At 40.1% G+C, this 24,310-nt stretch overlaps 2 protein-coding genes across 6 annotated transcripts in view; both read right to left on the bottom strand.

Annotated features, from left to right (window-relative positions):
* Positions 1-477: 477 nt before the first annotated feature.
* Positions 478-4,924, bottom strand: LOC124308261 (polypeptide N-acetylgalactosaminyltransferase 3-like). 3 transcript variants are annotated; one of them, XM_046770837.1, is made up of 11 exons: positions 4,595-4,924; positions 3,681-4,042; positions 3,487-3,596; positions 2,910-3,102; positions 2,573-2,742; positions 2,313-2,480; positions 2,131-2,230; positions 1,662-2,071; positions 1,329-1,471; positions 992-1,258; positions 478-706 (listed from the first exon to the last, which is right to left on the bottom strand). In XM_046770837.1, the coding sequence occupies exons 2-11, from the start codon at positions 3,824-3,826 to the stop codon at positions 572-574; spliced, it is 1,842 nt and encodes a 613-aa protein (XP_046626793.1). In that variant the 5' UTR covers positions 3,827-4,042; positions 4,595-4,924; the 3' UTR covers positions 478-571. The 3 variants fall into 3 exon arrangements, with proteins under 3 accessions (XP_046626793.1, XP_046626804.1, XP_046626813.1); XM_046770848.1 differs by having other exon boundaries at positions 2,910-3,090; positions 4,595-4,923; XM_046770857.1 differs by lacking the exons at positions 3,681-4,042; positions 4,595-4,924 and having other exon boundaries at positions 2,910-3,109.
* Positions 4,925-12,365: 7,441 nt separating this feature from the next.
* LOC124308250 (ABC transporter G family member 27) overlaps positions 12,366-24,310 on the bottom strand; it is a 114,323-nt gene continuing 102,378 nt past the window's right edge. For 2 of the 3 annotated variants that reach the window (XM_046770805.1, XM_046770814.1), the window contains exons 2-13: positions 23,267-23,427; positions 22,223-22,392; positions 19,183-19,288; positions 18,715-18,815; positions 16,488-16,743; positions 16,184-16,354; positions 15,828-15,932; positions 15,382-15,503; positions 15,055-15,262; positions 14,741-14,955; positions 14,436-14,644; positions 12,366-14,361 (exon numbers count right to left, since the gene is read on the bottom strand). In XM_046770805.1, coding sequence (XP_046626761.1) covers positions 14,166-14,361; positions 14,436-14,644; positions 14,741-14,955; positions 15,055-15,262; positions 15,382-15,503; positions 15,828-15,932; positions 16,184-16,354; positions 16,488-16,743; positions 18,715-18,815; positions 19,183-19,288; positions 22,223-22,392; positions 23,267-23,427 — 2,020 coding nt within the window. In that variant the 3' untranslated portion in view covers positions 12,366-14,165. The remainder of the gene's footprint in view (positions 14,362-14,435; positions 14,645-14,740; positions 14,956-15,054; positions 15,263-15,381; positions 15,504-15,827; positions 15,933-16,183; positions 16,355-16,487; positions 16,744-18,714; positions 18,816-19,182; positions 19,289-22,222; positions 22,393-23,266; positions 23,428-24,310) is intronic. The other variant, XM_046770824.1, reaches the window with a different exon arrangement.

The raw sequence follows: 24,310 nt of genomic DNA, 5'->3' as shown, positions 1-24,310 counted from the left end.
ACAACATCGCAAGTAATTCTGTTCCAAAGATAACTGACAGAAGTAGACCTTTGTTGAACGCGACTTATGCTGGCAGTCGATAAACGGATTTGCATCACCGTTAAATTTATTTCAAACCTACCAGAGATAACTGAAACCCAGAACAGCTAGTGTACCGACATTACACTTTATAATAAAACATTACTCGCGATACGACTACGAAAGCATGTATTAAGATTATATAATAATAATAATAATAATAATAATAATATTTATAATAGTAAATATAATAAAGCATCTACTCGCAAACGCTAAAGCTACTGTACGGAAATGATCAACATATTAAAATTGAGTACTTACCTGTAAAATCAGAAAACAGTCATCGTTACTTAACATTTGTAGAGTAAACAGCCATCGACTTTTCCTGTCATTTTATCTACCGCCCAGGTTTCCAAGATCGTGTTATCGAAGGTCGAGATGAAATAGAAAAAAATTGTATACACAGGTGCTGATAAAATTTGTAAATATTGTACAAACGTAAATAAGAATATTATCTACAAAAATTTGTTCTCTCGCATGAAAAGGACGGAATTTACTTCCAAGGTACCGCTTCCAGCTCCCATTGCTGCTCAGCGCTTCTGTTGCAGGTCGCGATGACTAAACCGTCTGACTTCTTCAGACTCAATTGAAGACACATTTTAGAGCCAAGATGGACCAGGGTCTTTCTCTAAAATACAAACATTAAATTCAAATGCGAAGATATCGTTCCAAAATCACCAGTACTATAATTTAGCTGACAAATTCCTAGAGTCCGTACAACTGGAATGCGATGATATTGCATGCACTGGTTGCCTAATGATGTCCGAGAGATTTTGTTCAATGATTGAAAAAGTAGAAACATATTTCAGGCATCGTTTAGTGTCTTTGTAGGAATTCGGTAGGCTACATGGACTTTTTAATTTCCATAGCCACTAATAGATCATCTGTAACTTGGCTTTCGACTTCGACTAACCTTAGCATCGTATTGCCACTTTTGCCTTCGAAGACCACTACACGCCATAATTTTGACCTTTGGTTTCTCATGACGAGTATCACGCTCCGGAGCATCGAGGCATACACTTTCGTCTGTGACGATAACACCATCAGACGTCATCACGAACATTTGGCTAAGTTGGGGCGGCGAGATGCACGGTTCCATATCAGCGTTACCAAAGGGCTGGGTGTAGGTGCCCTTGGTTACAGGACGCATCAGGCAGTCTCCAGTGACGGCGTGAATTATCTACGTAAAAAGGATCTGGATGAAACAGTTCAAGGTGAAAGAAATGTCCGTCGAAGAGGCGTGAGCTTACCTTTCCGAAAAATCGATCATCCTTCGGGAAGAAGTGTTGTGGCCACACATTGTCCAGGTACCATTCAAAGCCTTTGCACTGTAGTCGTTCACGTACTGCCAGTCGTCCTCTGATCTGCTGCTTGTCCCTGAGTCGTTCTGCCGCTGTAACCAAAGTTCAACACTTGAATAGTTTTAAACAGTTTCACCGATGACATAAACGCGATTGACGCTTAATTTCATACCAAAGAAGAAGAGCATTTTCTGTATGATAAGTTAAGAGGCATCGACTAAGTTCTGTGTTCAAACTCCTGATCATTAACTGCCAGCGCGAAGTGTTTGTTGATGAACTTACCGGGGTTGAACTTGAAGTAAAACTCGGCCCACTCGTCCATCCAAACGAGGGCGACCCGTGCTAAATTTGAGTACAATATATCGCCAACACCTCCTGGAAATGTGTACGGAGAAGATTTTCGGAACAAATGACCAACGTGGGAACAAGGTGCGATCTCAACGCTGCCACCGCACTGCCAGGCCCTGAAAGACAACTCGAGGTTCTCTCCGCCCCAAATTTGCATTTGATCATCGTAACCGCCCAGCTCAAAGAAGTACTCTCTGTTCATGGAGAAGAGTCCTCCGGCCATTGCCGGGGTTTTGAAAGGGGCCACCATGTCACCGCGACGTTGTTCCAGCTTTGAGCCACCAAATGTCAGCCATCGGAAATGCAAATCCCAGTTAAAGGCACCCCAGTGAAGCTCGAACGATCTGAAACATTTGGTAATTACTGAAGCTGGGTTCATTGGCGCAAACTTTTGGCCATTTACCTCGTGTAACTGAACGTGTCATCGTTAATGATGTCGATGACAGGTGAAACGATTCTCGTTCTATTCTGAGCGACAGCGTCCAATAGCGGTTCAAGCCAACCTGAAAAATCAAACATCGGTTGCAGTTTCTTGCTCTTCGAAGACCAGAGCAAGTCGTCATCTAAGTGAGTTGACCTACCTACCAACGGTGCATTCGCAATGGGCATCGAGGAACGTCAGAACCTGTCCGGTCGCGTCTCCGGCTCCCAGAAGTCTGGCGTTCACAAGTCCAATTCTTTTTCCAGACCTCAAAACTCTGGTGGGTACCTCAAGGTTCCGAACATACTCGTCCAGCGGGGCACCCAGGAATTCTATCGTCAAAAAGTTTTTTTGCATTCTTTCTCTTTGTTTATCGATAAATTGACAAACGGTACACGAGAGCCTTAACATAATCAAGGCTTACCTCGATTGCTTGAGTCATCTACAAGAATTATCTCGTGCAGCAAATGCCTCGGCGATCTACCGATGACACTGTGAACCGTCCTTAACAATGTGCTCCAAGCTTCGTTGTGGAATACTATGATGACTGAGGTCGATGGCAAGTGCTTTGACCCTGAATATCGCGCGATGCACCTAGAAGTGAATTATTCAAATGGTTGTTTAAGCCGTAGGTACGGTCAATTGGATTAACTGCGGAATTCGTTACAGCGACGCGAAGGCTAGACGTGTATGCACGGATCTAGTGCATGTGGTCGTAGTAGATGTGACGGATATAGGCAAGGAGACACGGGAAATCGTACGTTTTTTTCCTCACGTCAGGTAGCGATCTGTTGAGCGGTATTCGATCGCTCGCCAGAAGGTTGAATCTGTTGATCTGGAAGAGCTGCTTCATCAGGACGAAGTCCTTCGGTGGTATCATCACCGGATTGCCATCCCTACCCTCGTAGGGTCGCGGGTTAAACATGTTCTTGTTCAACAGATCTGAAAATAAATCTTTCAACTAATAAATTACACTACTGCCTACGAAACGACAGCTCAAATGAATGATCGATGCGATAATGGTACACTTGGGCTGCGGCTCGGAATTAGCAACTCTGTTTCAAACAGCGATTTCTATTCGACAGTGATCAACTTGTCGCTCTCGAGGATTCAGCCCACTTGACCTTTGATACCTGACATTTGACCGTATATTTCATTTGTATTCGTACACGCGGTTGCATCCCAGTAAAAAAAAATGCTTCGTCCGTCAATCCCATTAGTTATACGGTTACGTTGGGTTGCCGAGTTCATTTAACTACGACGACGGTTCCAACAGTAATAGCAACCGCGTTGTTTCGAATTCACAGTGAGATCTGACATTACGTAATAGACCTTTACCTTGGTCAATGTGTGGGCTCTGCAGCGGGTCCACAGAATCCCCGATGTAATGACCCACGATTACTTGTATGCCGCGGTTGTCCATGTAACGCTTTTCACTGTCGAGAAGTCTGCAACATAGAAATTGGTATCATTCGTTTCCAACTTGAACTTATCGTAGCGTTCGATTCATAATTCATTCGACGGTCACTTACCGCAGGGAAGCATCGTCTGGATCGTAGGGAGGATTTTTCGACCGATCAGATTGGCGTGGCCAGATCACGAACAAGCTGATCAATACCCCTACTGATAATAAAATGGGCCAGACGCGGAATAATTTTCGCATTTTTGGCAGCAACATCTTGATAAACGGTCCAGAAACCTCGAGACCTTCCCACAATTTTTATGCTACTGTTACGTGCCGTTTTTTTTCATCTCTGACAAGTGACTCAATGCCAAATGATAGTTGCGCGCTTCTGATAATTTTCCCTCCTAAATGTATCGCAATATTTTTATTACGTTATCGTGTCATTCGCAGGTCATGACCAAAACCAAACATATCTCCAACTACGTAGCCCTGCAATCTGGAAAATCAACATCCATTATACCACTGTTCCAAATAATTTGTACAACTAGTATAACATGCACACAAAATTCTTCTTTTTTTTTTTATAAAAAAAATATCCTATTCTTTATTTTCCTTACATCACCTCGGTCAATGCACCCTGGAGCATCCGGTTCACGAACGCGGCGTATCAGTTTCAAATTAATTATTCAATGGTAATTAACTTTTTTTTCGGTAAAAAGAAGGTGTTACGCGATAATAAAGTAACAATGCGCAAGTGCATTATATGTGGACTGCAGAGTAGAGTTGCAGTGCAGTTCGAGTTAATCAGGCGAATAAAATAATGAAGTTAATAAAGATTTAAGTGACAGTATTAAATCGTCGTGCTCGAAGCATCAATGATTAACGTACGTGGTCATCCGCATGCAAAAATAAATCTCAGCAACTTGCACTCGTTCGCAAAATTATACCGCAGTGTGATTTTTGCCAAATCGGCAAAACGTTGATTCGTCTTAGCGATCAGAAACCGATGTCCGTTCGTAATTGTACTCTTGTAATAATTACCGTATCTTAACTTTTCAGTTTAAATCCCGGCATCGATCTGTACTTCTGATCCATGGCCTCTTTCGCGTTGCCGGTCACTCCTCGGTCAGACCGCACCGATTTCCTCTGCCGAATATATTTCGAAGAATTTACCGTACTGTCTCACTTTGCGTACCGCAGCGCGTAGCGCACTCAATTACTCTTCGATACGAACAAAATATGAGTAAAACGGACGTAGAGTAAACCACCAAGTTCACCACCTCTTCGACGGAGGATCAAGAAGACGCTTAAATAAATCTATCGAGCGTGGTCTTCGCTGCGTGACGCGCCTGGCTCGAATGAAAATGGCCACCAGTAAACTGGCTCTGGCTCGATGACGTCATCAATTTACAGTTGCAGAGAAAGGAACCTGGTCGAGCAAACGGCTCTCACGGAGGCTTCTACACACACCGCCGTGTTAATAGATACCTGTGGATCGCAGAGGGCGAACTCAATCGCGTATACATATAAACAGAACGTCAGCGAAAGGGGGAAGCTTTTTCATTTTATGTCCAATTGCTGTTCAATTTCTTACCTCTGAAATTTAACTATCACTTTGCCATTTGAATATACGTAAATAAGTTAATTTAAAGTGTTTATACTGCAATTAAATCGATTGAAGACGATTGAAATTCGTATTTGTGTTTAAAGCTGAAGTGAATTATAAAGATAAAATTTGATTAATTGTAGAATATGTGATCAATTAATCAACGATTTGCAAGTCAATTACTACATTAACGAGAATTAATTATTGAATATAGAGATCGGACGACAAATGTATAATGTAATAAACGTATATCGTATAGCGTTAAAAATGTGGATAAATAATTACTTCGATTGACATGAGTATTATTTATGATAACATTATTTTTTATTATATTTCAATTCAAATCGATTATGAATTATGATGAGTTTGAATACTAGGACTAGGACAAATAGTTCCCGCTGCTTTTTCATTGTATACATTTTTCATATTACGCATTATATAGTACACACTGTTCAAATGCCATATATTGAAAACGACACAAATTCTTCACTTCCTACAATAAGGATAATAATTATATTTGTCCCTGTGATGTCGACGTGTTATATGCGTAATATTAATGCGGTAATCGTTCTTGTATACGGCCATATAATAGGAGTAGGTTCTTAAAATTCTGTATTTCTCCTTTTCTCTCTGAGTATAACAATAATAATTAATATTATTATTATTATGTTTAATTATTACAGTGACAATTATAATAAATAAATAAGAGCCCAGGCGCGACGCTATGGCGTCGTGAAACACATATAGAGTCGAGATTTGTTACTGTATCGAATTCCGCACATTATATGTTATTTCCACATCTCTTCGTTGTGTACAAATATCAAGTCGGTACTCAATATATCCGATAATGATGTCTTTACCAAAGATTGCTGTGACGCACAGGCGTACGACAGTAATAATATTAATAATAATGGCGGCAATAATAAGAATAATAATAGAAGAACAAGTATCAATATTAATATTATTAGACAAGTATTGGAAAGCCGTACACAAAAAAATTAGATTATACTATTAAGATGAAATATGCGTGGAAATCACGTATTTTATGGTAACACGTTTCATTATCACCTGCTGTATTGAGTATGACGAAATATACATAACGTAGATGTTATAATTCACTTGGATGACACTTGTATATATAGTAATAATAATATATATTTATAAGTCTGTTTCAAACGACGTACGGTATTTGATCTGCATGATTTGCACGTCGAACGAACGATTTTCACCGCCAGAGCGATTATAGTTTTGTATTGAAAACAAATTTCTGGTCGTTAATTTTCCTCTACCTATATTCGCATAGAATGGGGCGGCTAATGGTAACTAAGCACACCTGAACAACGTACTTTAAGAAGCCTTCGGCCCCTTGGTTTGATTCGCAGTAAGATTGATTTATATTTTATACTACACCGACCTGTTTTTGTGAAAAAATTTCTTCAATCAATACGCAGAACCCAATATAGGCCAATATTGAGCCCTCTTCTCGTATTATCGTGGAACAATAAATAATCACAACCGTATATAAGGTTTGATTAATTTTAGTTCATTGACGAGGAGAAAAATTTCAAAAAGAACCGGCTTGCGGTGATTAATTCAGTTAGATTTTAGGTGACTTTGCAATTTAGTATCGCCGCAGCTTATCGAGTGCTTTTCGGCTATAGATACGTCCGAGGAATCCTCGTTTCCCGACATATTGTCTGCGAAGGTTTCCGCAGATCCTCGAATTCACATTTTTACTCAAATTAAGGGGGTATAATCTGACACTTCAATTACGCCAAAGCCTTCGAAATATCGCATTTCGATTTTCAGGAAGCGAGTGCAAGTTATGAAACCAATCCACATCGTCAATTTAGCGCGAAACCCAATTTCTTCCCCGATTACTTATACCTATAAATGCAAGTTTCTAACTATAAATAAATGAAATCTAGACATCGTTAATTTTGAATGTTCAGTATTATCAATAAAACTTGAGTTGAAAATTTAGAATTAAATCTTAAAACGCCACTTTGGCATTGACTGCCGTATGATCGTTGAAGTATGCATATTTACAGTACATATCTAACAATAATTTGAGTTAAAACTTTGTTTCAGGAATGTTCTGCACCGCTATGAACCTTTGAAACTCACCTGGCAAATACCAACTTCTGTGAGATTTTGAATTTTTCACCGCGAAAACGTACTTATACAACTGTTTCTGGCTACGTTTTCGTAAAAAAACAATTACTTTATGCAGAGACAAAGCCTAATATCGAGTTAGTTTTAGAAAAAAAAAACGTTATTTTCAACATATACATACATAGGCGCCAACTCCGGGGTTGCTCACGTGCTCGAGCAACCCCTGACAAAACCAGGATTTCATAGTTATAAATATATTGTGTTACATGTTTCGAAGTATTTAATGTTTCCAATAATTTGTTAATTTTTAAGGCAAGTTGTCAGTTTCTGGATTTAAGATTTGTGTTTTCAAAATGGTTCATGTTTTACAGTGCCCGTCCTTCCGCTCCCAGTCACTTGCTATAAAGCAGCATCTGGGTTATATAAAAGTCGACGCCTATGCGTACAAATAATGCGCGATAAATATCGAAGATAATCAGCGATTTATCCGCAATAAATTTAGGAGATATCGACAGTTATCCAGATAGGTAGAAATTCTGGGCATAAATTCTAGATTTATTTCTCTAAAAATAATAATGATGATGATAATAATAATGATAAAATAATAATTGTAAATATAATAATAGTGGTAATAATAATATTTTTAAAATTAATAAAAATGCAGCGTATACCCCCTTAAGTGACCAAAGAACGACCCAGTATTAAATCACAGTGAATCATATACCTCACAATAATGACAACATACGGTATCTAACATTTTGGAAGAGTTCAAGACTATACATATAATAATGTATGATATTATAACGTGTAATAGCTGTTATTTTCTTCGTCTTCTTTTTTTCTTTACACTTAGAACAGCAACAATAAATATACTATAAATATTTATATATACACATACATGCATATATTTTAAATACACATGCTGGTTAAATAAGTAAGATCGCTGGTCCGAGCTCCGAGAGTACGCAAATTAATAAACTTAATGGAAAAATTATCACTACATAGCAGTAGAATAAAAAACCCGGTATCTCTAAGACTATTATTACTATTATTATTACTATTATTTCTTTGATATCAATAATTCATTCAATGAGAACATTTTTTGGAAGAAAAGAGTTACGGTTTAGTACCTTTTCAGAGATACCGGGTATCCTTATACATACATATATGCACATATGTATATGTATTTATAAATTGTATAATATCAGAGTGATATTCCATTTGTCTTCTTTGCTTTTTCAGCTCTTAATTACGTCTACCTATATGCTTAATAAAGGTGAGTTGGCCGGGGCGAGGGAATTGGTACGACGGTGAAAAGGTGTAGAGGACAGAAAGATTCATTAAGGACGTACTAATGGGGAAGGATGACCGACTGTTTCACTTTATTTGTAATGCTACCGTTATTCCCTTTGCCTTGTGAATACATCTGCGGAGATACATACAGATATACTCACAGTCGGTAGAACCTGAAACGTATATAGTTTACACAAATATACGCGGGCGTGTGTTTATGTCTAATATATATCACGATAGACATACAAAATATTGTACGACACAACTGCAGCTATCATTATTTATTCATCGTCATTCATTTAATTATCATCCTTTCTCCAGGCTTATATTATTTATTTATGTCTCAACAAGTACGCGCTCCGGCGAACCATATAGTATTATACGATAAACTTTCAATTAGCAGATCAACTGCTATAAAGTGCGAATATTCAATTAGGATAATAAGATCGCGTCAAGATTACAGGAGGCATCGCGATATTCGTATCTAGGTATACCTGCTTCTGCCTGCGTATTGTTTTCATCTTGTTCATTCTCTTCTCCTTTATTTATCCCTATATCCTTCGCTATAAGTATAATTCGTGATTCGCGACTCGCGATGGTCGTTAAAAGTAGGTACGTCTTTGTAACAAGTACTCAACTACCCCGAGCCGGTAAGTTATAAGCGAGCGTGAATCCGTATCCGTATACGTGAACGGTGGAAAAATGGATAGCGTATTATAGCGTACCTCGATATTCTTTGATTATATGATAAAAGTTTCTCGGAGTATATAGTACATCCTCCTTGAATATCGTTCTAATAAATTTAATAGAGTAAAACCATTTCTAGTCTGCAATATGTGACGTATATTATGTATATTGTATAGTTGTATCTTTGTATTACACGCTTTGTCATAAAATTTCATACACCGTTGCAGATATGGTATACACACGTTATGACTGCAGTAGCTGTGGTGAATAATATGCGGTCATCGCCTTGTCCTCGCATGCCCCGACTCGTCATCCCTCAAATATATCGAAAAGGGCGCAAACATAGAAAGGGAGATAATAAAACGTAAATTAAGTTACGCCAACTGACCGCTTTGGCGTACATAACATTATTTTTTATACCGCGTATCGTGAACTTCAACGCACGCGAGGCCAAGGCTGGACGGGCTCCGGTGATAAAAATGAAACATTGTTTTTGTTTTTATAATAAAAATAATAATGTTTACAATAAATCTCATGATTATTATTATCATAATATAAAATAAACGTTGATGATGATAATAATAGTGCTGCTAATATTAATCATAATAATAATGATAATAGTTCGATACAAGCTACAAATGATTTCTTTTTCTAGGCAGTGCTGCGAACCATATCCGCTACTCAGACAACAGGAATAATATGATCATTGATCTTTTACAATAATCTATATGTCTGCAGTAATGATAATAATAATAACGATAATAATATTAATAATAGATATATCCTATGTAATATATGTGTAGTACCATGTGCATACATACACATACATATATGGTAATACACGTTACGGCTCCAGTATTATGTATGTACGTAATAATGTAATGTGTGTTTATATATATATATATATGTGTGTGTGTGTGTGTGTGTTATATGTACAAAGGTAAACGTCTGGTCAGTATTAAAGTAAAAATAATATAGTACATTATGTTGCGTGTATAAATATGTTGATTTGTTGATTAGTTGGTTGGTACATAATGCATACTGGATTATGAGTGTTTGTGTAAATGTGTGTGCGTGTCGTTGTGGCTGTGTACAATGCGTATTATTTATTACACAATAAATGTTTATTACAATTACACGTCGATACAACGCGCGATAGTCAATGTATATATTGTATAATGCAGAATAGTATAGCGAACGTTTACGAGAGATTATTACATTATTACATGAGTATACATATCTATATTATATGTATATCTAGAGTCGAGCGGAATTGATTGAACAGTGATTAATTCTTGTTATTTACACCACTTGGTATATTAGATAATAATTCATTATTCATTACATGATTGATTTTTCTGAAAACAGAGATCCGTGGCGCATTCTACCGTATCGTTCGCATGATTGCCATTAAAACTGATGGAGAAACTATAAGATGTTATCCTATGCGTACTGGTAACCAGTTAAAAACGAAAAGACAAAAAAACGTGATGACAATTTACTAGTGTTTCTTATTCAATCGTCGTATTATGTTTTCTGTTCGTTATCGCCTGTTATTGTTGAATCATGTCCACAAAAACTTTCATTTTTCGATGCAACCCTGCAGACCTGACTCGATACATCGGAACATTAGTGTTATTATCATCAATTCTGTTTTATTTCGTTTGTTTGCGCCTGTCGACCATAAAAAAAAAAAAACATAATATAATACTTTACTACCGATCGTATATTGTATCCTTTAACTTATATACTTTTTTCGTTTTTGCAGTTTTGTGATCATTCCTATTTCTCTTTTATCCGTCTGCAGCAGTTCTCATTACATATGTTTCAGTCATGTTCCTCTTCAAAGTACGCATGCATATCCGTACAATCCGTTTCATTACGATTTTTATGTTATTACCGATATTTTTGTTTTCATTTTGTCGGAATTTATTTATGTTTCTTCGCTTTTTTTTTCAATTTTCGCTAAAATTTTCACTCTAATTTCGTTTTTATCCTTTATTTTCTTTCGTTAGTTTTGCTTGGCACAATTTACATCTCTATTTAAAGTTTTTTTTTTTCTTCTTTTTTTTTCAATAAAAAAAGGCACTGCTTTTCTGCTCACATATAGATATATATATGTATATATTTATCATATATTTATCATATATATACGGCTATACGTGCGCGTATATAAACATCATACAAACGTTAATGGAATCCTCAAAATAAACGACTTAAAAATAAAGTTTAACAATAAAGTGTAAAAAAGAGTAGAAGAAAACCGCGCAAAGACGTGGAGCTTCCGTAGCTTTTTGAATTTCAGAACCTTCAATCGCACGTTTCTCTCTATCTTCCTCCCTCTTTCTTTATCTATCTATCTACCTCTTCTTCTAATCACTCCATCGCTGCTGCAAACTTCAGCGACGTATTTACCTGTGTACCAAATCCTGATCCAACTTTTAAATTAATAGCACCTCGCTCGTAGCGGTTTCATTTTCTCGACAAAAAACGCCCGTGTAGGTTTCACAATATCAACTACTTTACTTCAATTATTCAATGTTTATTTTTATTTGATTTTTCATATTTTTCTTTTGCCATCGGAAGGTATACAGTACTGTGACGTTATGTCATACCTCCGTTGGGATTTAGTTGGTCAATAAAAATTTTCATTATAATATTGTCAAAAAAGTTTTCATCAAGTTTACCTCAGTGTACGTTTAAATATAAATCGCGATCTTTGCTAGCTGCTCCTTAAACGACTGCACTTGTAGCAAAGCTAAGTCTTATTCTTCCCTCTGTTTGTCATTTACTTTCGAATTTTATACGTGGTCAGAAGTTTTTTTTTTTTTTTTCCCCTATCTGTCATAATAAATGTACGCCATCTCTTCCGTATGAAACGTAGTCTGAGGAAAAAGGAATACAGCACCGTCGTGCAGCTTCAGACCAATGGCAGTGACGCTGACAAAAATAGCACAAAGCTCGCAATGAAATCGACACGCAGATAAGCCAAATTTAGTTGAAAGACGGAAGATCTGAGGGCACGCAAGAAGAAATTTCGTAGCGAATGATAGATTAAAGTAGTGTTACAATTCGTCTTATTTCGAAATTTTATGCACCTTAGACTTTGTCTAAACTTTATGCGCTCTCTTTCTGATCATGTCACCGCGTTAGCCGCTGACGGGTAGCAAGGAAAAATAAGAAATAAAAGGTAAGGATAAATCGAAATGAAAAAAAAAAAGAAATAAAATAACCTTGACTCAAACCCGGGTCTCAATAACACGAATCACGTGAAATCACGCGCCGTTACTCATCAATTACCCCCCATTCGCGTTTCCGGCCGCAAAGCGGATCATTTATCCGTCAAACGCCCCACCGAAATTTATTTATCATCATTCACTCGCTCGATAATAAAAAGCAGTCATTTATTCTCTCTCTCGCTCACTATCTCTCCCTCACTCTATCTCGCTCTCTCTCTCTTTCTCTCGCTCTATCTATCTCTTTCCTTCTGTCGCTCTTCTACTTTCTCTCTAAATATTTTAAGTAAAAAACTGATAAAAATCAATAATTATTACAATGTTTACACAGCCAAATCTTTGTTTAAACAATTGTTTTGTTTCCTTGTGTTCTCTCGTTTAAATATTCCAGTAAAGTATTCATATTGTATTATAATATTAAACGGTCCGATGTAATATTATTATTATTAATAATATTATTGTTGTTGTTGTTGTTGTTGTTGTTGTTGTTGTTGTTCTTATTATTATTATTATTATAATACAGGTCTACTACTATGTACGCGGATATATCTTACATATATAGATACATATACATGTACATACGTAGCGTAATATTTGATCTAATGCGTCAAGTGAAACGAATTGAATTTAAGTGAGAACAAAGTTCAAACACTTCGATTTATCTCATTCGAATCAGAGTGACATCAGTGACGGGACTCATTAATGCCAGAGCAAAGTGAACTGCGAACAAGACAGCAACTCAACGTCCTTAAGAATCCGGAGAGGATCTAGGTAAGCATCTGACATCGGTCTTTCGCTTTCACTGTTTATTTGTTATCCGCAACTGGTCAAACGATCTCACATCTTTTTATACCACTCGCGTACAATTTGTTTTATATAGACACACACACACACATATATATATATGTATATATGTACAGATTAATGATTTCATATAAGTATACGTTGATTTTTTATTGTTTTTTCTTCATTTTCTTTCAGTTTAGTTTGGATATTTTTCTCTTCTTCTCTCTGAACTTTTAGCCCGTGATCAAGTTACGTGAATATACATGTTTATATACTACTCACATTACACATATAAATATATGCAATGTAAGGAGAATTGATACTATTGTAAAGTTGGCAGCATAATGTTTCACTATTAACGCTTCTCCGCGTCTTATATTATTATACATATCCATATAATATGTATTATGATATACCTATTACATACTTAAAATTACATTAAGTCTATCCTAAAATCATTTAAAAATGTCCATCGCTCGTAAAAATGTCAGTCGATTTTCAGCATGTTTTTTCCATACTTTTTCGTTTTTTCCTCAAATTCATTGTCTTTGTTTTTTTTTTGTTTATTATTTTCACGCCATGGCAATATTTAATGATCATACCATTCTTACCACGATGAAAAGAGAAAAAAAAGGAACCGAAAGAAGAAAAAAAATTACCACAACGTCAAACATCGTTTTCTCCATCTGGTCTACGATAATTTTTTTTTCTTCGTCTAATCGGACCCTCCAACGCGTTACTATCCATTAAATCGTATTGCTGAGTACTATATCTTCGCATTATTACATTGTATTTATAACAGTGATATCAGTATAGTATATTATAATAATAAAGATCCGTGAAAACTTGTGTACAAAATTGGATTCTAGGTGGCGTTTCATTATTACGCTCACTTGGGTACGCGATAATAACGTAGAACTAGGTATCCTAGCGTCCTGAATACGACTAAGAATGCTAGTAGAACCGCAGTGTTTGCCCACAACGGCAACCCAGGACCGGCAGCACCGCCCGGTCCCTCTAAGATCGCTGATACCGGTATCGTCGTTCCGTTCTTGCACTCGGAAAACTTGCTCGGTTGGGCACACCTGTGATAAAATTGAAATTGTCTTATAAAAATTAAGAGGCATCAGGAGGGTCTTCCTGTACGAACTGCACTCACATGATTGGCTCCCCGACGCCGAACTCGAGTATCTGCATATTCTGATAGGCGTAGTGAACCATGCTGGCGTATCTCGCCCAGGCGAGCCACGGGGGTACAGCGGTGGCGAGATACCCGCCAAGTAATTGCGTCCCCAGAGTGTAGAGCGCCGATGCCGTTATGCTGACTTGGAGGTCGAGGCAGCAGGCGCCCACGAAGAAGCCCACGCTCTGAAGTGGAGAATCGAAGAGGACGGTTGGACGATCGACGATCGTAAGCAACGAGCAATGAATAACTGGGAGAATTAGCGAACTCTCCTAACTTACCTGGGCGACGACCGTGTTCAGCAGGAGAAACGCCAGAAGAGTGACGAACACAGCCGGACTGTGAAAACCCAGCATTGGATAACTGATTATGTGATAAACCGCCGGTAGTGTGATTGTCAACGGTAACTCGCCGACCATTTTGGCGAGGTAATAAGCCGAGAGGCGATACGATCCCGAGAGACGCTCCTTGTTGATTACCTCGCGTTCGGGAGGAACTGAACATAGGGTAACGAAATTAGACGACCGATAAAGAGAACGGAACGCATCAGGCTCGTTGCACGCCTGAGACGCTCGGTCAAATGTAAACAACTCACAGCTAGAGAGCGCTCCGAAGTGGGCGAACAGCATCCAGTAAGTTGTGCTGAAGAACATCCATCCCTGGATGTCGTGGAGGGCGGCCTCTGTTCTTGGAAGGCGAAGCCAAAGGAGACCCGCCAAAAGACCCAACGCGACTGTCTGGAGCCAGTTCAGCCGGGACAGCATTCTGGGTCTGGCCTCTTGGAAGTTCCGCTCAGACAGTACCTGGAGAAATCGATGCGTCAAATTAATGTAAAGGACGAAGAGACGACGGGTCTCGCCTGAATTCCCTTGGCCAAGCGCGGTGTCTGCATTCGAAAACGAAAGTTAAATTTTTAACTCACTTTGAACTGAGACCAAAAGCTCGTTGGCCAGTGCCAGGAGTAATCGTCGTCCGAAGAACTTGTGCTGCTACTCGCGTGACTTTGGGTATCGAGCCAAAGGGTCCTTCCGTCATCCTCCTTTACTGTTGGGGCAATAAGAGCGAAAATCGTTTCATTCCAGGAATTGAGAGAATTGCGCAGGATGATGATAGACAACGAGATATTGAACCGAAACCGAGCAAATGATAATGGTATTATAATACGTATTAGTGGCGAATGGCGACATCAACGTGTGTGGTTAGTTTTCGGAAAATAATAATTGTGGATCATCGCTGAACGCAAGTTATGTCGTTGAGCAGCGTTCTCTTCCCGGTCCGATAGCGGATCTTCTAGCCTAGTGTTAGTAATGCAGCACGTGGTAGTTGTAGTATTAGTATGATTAGTTTAGGTTTCTCAAATGCATTTACCGATCGCGCTGTAAACGTGACTGCTGGTGTTGTGGTTCGGGGGGTTAATGACCACACACATATCCAGTTTTCCTCGGTTCGTAATGTCCTTGCATTCTCCGTTTCCTGATACCAAAACGCAACATCCAAAACAAACTGTGTCACATTGATTTCAAAAAACGACTACAATATACGCTATTTACAAAGTGCGTGGAAAAAGGCTTCGTGTCACAAGAATGACAGCACATCGGGCCGCATATAAAAATGTGTCAATTTGACGAAAATAAAAAGTGATCGTCCGACAAACAGAAGGGCAAATCGATACTCGGTCGTCCGCAGGGTTTCTTCTATTTACGATATCATATACATTTGCATACCATTGTGGGTGATATGGTGCTCGTGATAATGGATCAGGTGATCGCAGAGCGGATGCTGGCTGGGGTTGTAGTCTGGTCGAAGTTCCAACGGGCAGTCGATTCCCTGCCTCGCCGCCCTAGCCGCAGCCACTATCCTCTCTCGAACCTCTTCCGGTCCCTTTATTTGTTCGACTGTAACGCAGACGCATACATGGGATTAGCGAGAGTGGAAAATACCGTTCTGAAGCGGCCCTCGTGCCGAAGCTTCGATCGGCAAATGCGGAGCGATGGATGAATAGCAAATAGTCCGAACATATCAACTCACGTATGAAGTCAGCGGGGTTGTAATGCGGGAGTAAGGTGAGGCCGATGGTGGAGAAAAATCTGCCGATGTTGTTCGTCGGCCCGTAGTATGCTACCTGGCCTCTGCTGAGTAGGAGCAGCTTGTTGAAGCTGTGAAACATTCGCGAACTGGGCTGATGGACCGTGACGACGATGCTCTTTCCTTCTTGTTCGGCGTACTTCTTCAACCGGGAGATCAGAGCCTGGGCCGAATGGGAGTCGAGTCCGCTCGTGGGCTCCTGTCGAAGGGGAGAAAAAATGAGAATTATTGAGATAAGAGGTAAACGGTGGTCGGTGCGGCGACCGCTTGCGGGAAGGATCATCGTTCGAAAGGTATACAATATCGTGGCTGAATCAACAGAGTGAGTCGACGTCGGTCAACGACGTCGACTCTCTATTTCGACAGCTGAAAAACTTTGACTGTATGTCAGTAAAACGACGACCAAATGCTGATGAATGTGTCCTCCGATATGTCAAACTAAGGACAAAAAAGCAAACAAGACCGACCGATTCTGCACACATTCGTCGAATAATATCATACAACGGTCAATATTTGGAATGTTTGCCTGCCTTATCTGCCCGCCTGATATACCTATAACCCCTTCTTTCTTCTGAGAATATCATGCGAGGACACGCTACGAGGCCGCGAACTGTTCACGGAATAATAATTTAGAACCTCGTTCGTGAACATTGCGTGATTCTCGGATCGAGATCGAATCGTGCAATTTTTTTCCTCTGACCTTTCACGAGTCCGGAAAATAATTATCCTGCCCAACAGTTCTTAACGAGATACTACTCTGGGTGATTGAGAAAGAGTATTGCATTTTTTACAGGGATGAACTACGTAATTCTTGGACTTTATTCCGGTCTTTCCGAGTTTTTCGTCATATTGTCGATAGTTGCTTATTATACGGTTGCACAACATTTTGCCAATCAATAAACGTTCGTACACTAATAGAATTATGTATCTTTGTCGCAATATTCTAATGCAGAGAAAATAAGAGGCACAGCATGCGTGCTGCAACTTTGCAAATTGGATGCGATAGATCGATGACGAAATAACGAGTACAGCGTAGGTCTCTCCCTGAGCCAATGGATGATTGACAGTTTTCGCATATAAAACGGCGAATATACCAGCGAATTTTCAAACAGTTATATTATTATTGAAGCATAAAGGCGCGTAGAGAGTCGAGAGCGTTGTATTCGCTCGGCTCGTTATCTACGTGAAACATGTTTGACGTAGGTTGCAATTTCCCGGTGAATGACACTGATTAATCTTGTGGGTAGTACGTTTCAATACTAGGTATACAGCGTTCAATCTACCGTTCTAAATGCCAACATAGAGGATCGTTGTACCGGATGCCCGATAATTCATCGATACTCGGCGGCAGCAGCCTAGGTAGATCCACACCCACGCGCGATTATTCCAGTCTTGGCCGAACCCGATCCTTGTGTGCGTCTGACTCCTCGTTGATAGGAGCGACACGAAATGAGATCAGGAATGCGTTCAATCTCTAACGGTAGATCTACACACGATTCTGTGCTGGCCACGTTTACGTGTATCCAGACATACCCGAACATGCCGTACGTGTGCGGGTGTATTGAGCCGCGCAAAAAATGTAAACGGTAAGATAATTTTAATACCCTGCAACAATGAGGTGGCGATGCCTTTTTTTTCGCTTCTCATACTTCGGTACACAAGAGGATTAGATCTGTACTCGACGTAACCGATTGTGCGACCCGCTACACGTTCATTCAATTGATTTGGAATCCGGCAGCTGAAAGGCGCGAGGCAACTTACGGGGGCTTCGTTGGTCCAATTTTCAATTGTCGGGGCCTCTAACTGTCAATCAAGTTTATTCACGAAATTTTTACTCCGATCGTACTATGAAGAATTCTCTCCTGAAGTATAGAAACACAATTCCCATTGAAATTATACCGATGATTGATTGCTTGTTTTACCCTGGGATAATAGTAATTTGTTCATCTCTATATGAATATCAACCGAATCAGAAAAACCTGACGCTTCATGACACTGATTTTCAGTCCTTCCGTTAGCCGAATCTATCAGGGTTTCTCGACAATAATCCGCAAAGCGACTGAATTGGTATTTTCCTCATCCAAGCCTCTTCAAAAGTGAAAACTCGAGACTGGTGAAATTGAATTGAATCGATTCGAATTGATACGCATGCATATATATGTATACTTACGTCGAGGAGCATTAAAGAAGGATTGGTGAGAAGTTCGCAGGCGATGCTTGTCCTCTTCTTCTCGCCGCCGGAAAGGCCTCGTTTCGTGTAGTCTCCAATAACTGCGACAAATAATCAAACAAAGAACGGTTGGTCAAGTGCGGTGCTAGCGAGAAAAGAAAGAGAAATGGTACGCGATGGACGGGAACGAGAAAAGAAAGCAGCTTCGATGCTCGAGAGATCTTCGATTCGTTTTTTCGTTATTTCGTCCGTCGTTCCGCCATGACTACGCCCCCAATATTCGCTGACGAGCGGTTTATACTTGGAAGCTTTGCACAATGTGTCGTATCATCTCGTATACGTATATTTATGCACGCTGAATGTACATTTTACATTGTACATATATTTCCAGATGTAAAGTACGAGCACGGCTGACCGTGTTTTGTTTTCTACACAGAGAGGCTATTGGTTTACGGGAGCCATACTTACTTGTGTCTTGGCAGGCGGCGAGGTCAAGAACCTCGATTATGTGGTCTACACACTGCATCTTCTGAGAGTGTGAAAGCGTGTCTGGCAGCCTGAGGCGAGCCTGGTACTGCGGAGAAGGAAATACAAAAGTAAAAAAGCAATCTTTTTTTTTTCGACTATTGCACAAGCGACAAAATATTTCACTTTTGCATTTTTCATCGCACGTATTATATGTCTCTTCAGCACCATTTATTTATTACAATAATAGTAACGCTACTCCTTCATCTCTCCTTGTGCTCTTTCTTTTCTGGTCTTCTCTGTCGTTTCTCTTTTTCCTCTTTTTCTTTCTTTCGTTTATTTTTTTTTTTTTATTTTTCTTTCTCTTGCGTTAGACCTACAACCGTATACAACTCGAGTAATAATTTCCAAAACAAATTGTCTCAAAAGTCATCGGCGTTCTTGGCAAGTGAATATTTCCTCCGAACGAAACAAATATGACCAGAAATAATAATAACATCAAAAATAATAGTGGTAATAAAAATAACAAATCAAGCGAGAAAGAAAGCAATCGGCTCACCGAGGATCAGACGGGCGTAGGTAAATGCATGCGTGAATAATGGGGAGCCCCCCGCCTCCGGCGTTCGGGCGTTGGTGCAGACGCAGTGTAGAAAGTGCATCGAGGCGTGTCGCAACGAGCAATTGTACCGTACGTCGTTCGCGGGTCCAGGGATTAGCGCAAAGCGCAGAGGCGGAGGAGGGTTGCAATTCTCTCTTTAAAGTTTAAAGAGAGGTTTTGCAGCGCGAAAGTGTCGCGTCGAGCGCGTGCAAGAGTGACAAGGAGAGAAAATCGAGAAACGAGTTAGGAAGCGTTCCCGTTGCACCGACGACGCGACCGTCCGATGCACGCGCGTAACAACTAAAAAGCGGGGGCGAGTGACCGACCTCGTCGTCGAGCCCGCAGGATGATGGAATTAGGCGCAATCCGAAGAAGGGTGCGCTGCCAGAGATGCCGTGAAAATGCGAAAGGTGGGTAAGATATATAGGTATAATAATAAGATATTCCCCGTTGTTCACCTAATGCCGTATCCGCGTAGTTTAACGGTTTAACAATTGCGTATCAACAACGGCTCGCATATGCTGCAACATTGTGCAGCGGATACAATCAAACAATCAACTTGTCCCTTGCAGCTCGACCTGCTGCACTTATCTCTTTACAACTAGCTAGAACGCCTCGTCGTATATAACCTATGTCATACCTACGTACGGTGTATACGCGTATTAGAGATACGTATGTTGCGTACATGGTATAGAAGGATGGCGCCCTGCAATCTTATCAAAGCCCTTGCTTGCATCTACTTCTCCACAACACCCTCTCTTTTTCTTCCTTTCATTCTCTCTCCGTTACAATATTCCTTATCTTATTACTATTCGCGCTAACGCGAGAGTTATTGCTCGGGCTATGTGTACGTAGATACATGTAGGTATATATTACATATAATCGTAACTGCATCGCACCACGCGAGTGTGTCAGATAGTATGAGTATACATGTTCAGTCTATTCGTATGCGAAACGGGAGATAATATAGAGCCGGAGAAAGATTCAAGACTGCGTTAGATCACTACTGTCGTTGAAGGCATAAGGTAGGTGTCTTTCAAAGAAATATACGGATAGTAGCGAGATCGAAAGAAAATTGGGAAATTAGTCCGTATGGGGTCTAGACAGGCGGTTATAGACTATATAAATATCTATACATATACATACACATCGCACAATCTCGGACAGAGGCTGTTTTCTTGGGAATTCATGATGCGTGCGTACGTGCAGTGAATTATCAATTAATTGCTATCAGCTACTTGGGTTCTGCATGTATACGCATTGGTGGTCGATTAAAATAGCCGTCAGCCAAAGAGAGAGAGAGAGAAATAGAAAGATAGAAGGAAAGAGTAGGGAACGACGCTAAGACAACAATAAAATAACGCGGTATATTAAAATTGCGTATTATATAGGTACACGCGATTTTTACGCCGGGTGCACAAATACTTTTTCCACCGCGTACGTTTCACATGAGCATGTGTTATAAAGGCGAGGATCGGTATCTCGCAATAATGATGCCAGAACTTTTTGAAACGCGTAATATATGCGGTTCACTGACCGAGTAAAGTTATATGACGTCACACCATCTCCACCCCACCCTACTTCTCTGCACCAACTGGGTACATCAGGACAGGGACGGTCGTTCGCATGCAGAATATATTCGCGAGTTTGTACGAATCTATGTATATGTATCTGCACGTAATGCTCTAAATGAATTAAAAACTGTCCCACAGTTCCATACGTTCCGAAACCGCACGGCTTTAAACGATTGGTCCCACGTCTTTTTTTTTTTTTTAACAATTTTCATTATTAACGTACGTTTTTTTACGTTGCTCTTATACACAATTTTTTTATCCAGCAGAATTGAATCGTGCATGGCGAATGCAATTCCGGGCTCAAACGCGCTGACCCCTATATTTCTCATAACTCTTCTTACATCGCATATTTCGCGTTACATAGGTATAACGGAAAGACGAAGCTTGGAGGATAAAGGGCATGTCTAAATCCCAATGATCGTCAAAACAGAACATGACGTATCGTTAACGATTGATACTTCTCGATCACACTATGTATACGAATATTGGACAAAGTGAACGCTAGTCATCCGCAACGAGGATAGGAAAGAGTTTTGTGTCTCGTGCACTTTCTCTTGCCTGCATTGCATGCACATACGTCTACGTATAAATCGATATATTCATACGTTCGAGTTTTCCCGAGAGCGGCATTAAACCGGATACCTACCAACGCCATAACATTATAAAGTTGACACGTTATCCTTATGCGAGTTGCCAAGGGATCAGAAATATAGAACGAATGAGATGGTAATTCACCCCACTTTCTAAACACCTGCCCTCGCGAGTATTAGACGTTAACGTGCGATGTTGAAGGCACGGTTGGAGCATGACACCGCATGCCCGTAAAATATTCAACGTGTGATGAAAATTAGTAACCTTTGACAGTACGAACCTCGAGTGTTTGCCTCAAGGTGAGATCCGGAAAGAAGACGTCCTGTTGCTGAACGTAGCATATCCTTCGGCGCCACCTCTTCGTAAGACGTTCTCGATTTAGCCAAATCTCACCACCGTCCAGACCAACTCGTCCGGATAAACAATTCAGCAGCGTTGTTTTCCCGCAGCCTGTTATGCAAGAAAATAATCAATGCTTCTCATCATCGATGGTCACGTGTACATGAGTCGTTGAACGATAGAACGATGCAGCTCTGCATTGCTGCGCGAGCGCCGATTCAGCGCGTGAATCGTGTTATTCAATTTATTTTCAATATATGTTTGTTTGTTTCATTTTTTTTATTTATTTATTTATTTTTTTTTTATTTGTTCAAAAATTTAACAGCGTTTTAGGTCGATACGTCTACTCATGCAGAATGAGAAAATTAATATAATTGCAGTTTAAGAAGACACTGTAATCTCTCCAACGATTTGATGTTCAATTAATCAAGAACGGCGCATATCAATTTCGGATTGAGTTCAACTAGTCGGTTTGAAAGCTGCGATCCATTACATTAAAGCAGTTCGGTCGAAAACGGATTAACCCGAGAATTCCGATCAGCCATAAATCGGTTCGCGCGTTTCGTAAACATACTCAAGGAGGAGTGCGGTATAAAGTATAAGCAAAAATAGATGTGAAAGAAGTAGAGAAGAAGAAAAGAGTAAAAACGATTCGAGAAAAAAAAAAAAAAATGATAAAATTAGATACAATATATCAAGCGAACAAAAATCGAAGCAATCAATCCTTGCAATTGACGAAATTTAGCATCGTGGTAAAAGGTGCGCAATAAACGCGACGATTTGACGCTGAAACACCAATAAAGAGTGTTTCGAGTCATCCCTGAACTTTGTAGCTGGTGATATATTGGATGCGTCAACTTTGCGCATCTTTGATTGATGAAACGGCGGGTAGTCGCTGCGTTCTCCAAGACTTTTGCTGCGGGTGGCTCGTTGGCGTCGTTAGTTAAATTACGTCGGTACGAACCGGATTGGATAACTGCATTACCTGACGGTCCCATGACGGCGAGTAGCTCTCCCGGTTTGACGACCCCTGATACGTCGCGGAGGAGAGCCCTCTTGTCCTTGACCACCTGGAGATTCCGGTAGACAAGTTGAACGGGACGTGACTCCAGCGGACATACCAGCTGCAGCGCCGAACTTTCCACTCTGAAAAAGTAGAACAAAAATAAAGAGATAAAATGAGAATGAAATAGTCGATGCCGGCGCTGGTCCAGCTTGCGTAACCACGGAGAATACATAGATATTGAGTGCGCGTAGGAGGAACAAATTGATCGTATAACGAGTATCGTTTCGTACGTCAAGTTCAGACGTTACGAAACTGCACGTTATTTGGTGAGGGGAATACACAATGAGAGGGTCTCTGAAACTTCACGTGAGTCTGGAGTCTGCAGCAGGCGGCACACGCTGGGTTATTACAATAAAAATTTTTTAGTCGCGATGAAAAGGGACCCGGCGGCAATGACGCAAGTAACTTCGACCAGACGAACTAAGATATGGTACATCGATTCGGCGAAAGAGCTTTGTCCGAAATTGAATGGACAATTTCGTTATTGTGGTGGTTCAGGGTAGGTAGACACAAGTGTGGAGCCATCATCCGTGGGCAATAAACCTCCGCAGCATCTTCGGGGAAATCTGTTGTTCAACCTCAAAGCGTAAACCCGATGATCCGAAAGTCCAGAATCCCAGTGAACCACATAACGAGCATACCGAGCTGGTCTGTCACTTTCACTCGCCTTTCCGAAGAGGCATGGAAATTACCGGTATCTTCGAGATGATATTTTATCGATGCAATGACCGAGGATAGGAGATGATCTGTTGCTTGCAGTGACGACTGAAAGTTTTTCCGCACCGTGTGAAAGCCAAATCAATTAATATTCAATCTGCACCACACAATTTCCTGCACTTTCGATAAAGCAAGAATGATAGGGTACACCGGAAAAAGTGATTCGTGTCGGATTAAGCACGACTCCCGCGTATTGATCGGTCTTGATTAATCGACAGTAACGCAAGGACAGATCAGTTATCCTTC

This window comes from Neodiprion virginianus, chromosome 1 (genome assembly GCF_021901495.1).
Source record: "Neodiprion virginianus isolate iyNeoVirg1 chromosome 1, iyNeoVirg1.1, whole genome shotgun sequence".
In the NCBI taxonomy this organism is placed as follows: Eukaryota; Metazoa; Arthropoda; class Insecta; order Hymenoptera; family Diprionidae; genus Neodiprion; species Neodiprion virginianus.
The sequence above is the reverse complement of the archived record's forward strand: the minus strand, read 5'-3'. Positions and strand labels throughout refer to the sequence as shown.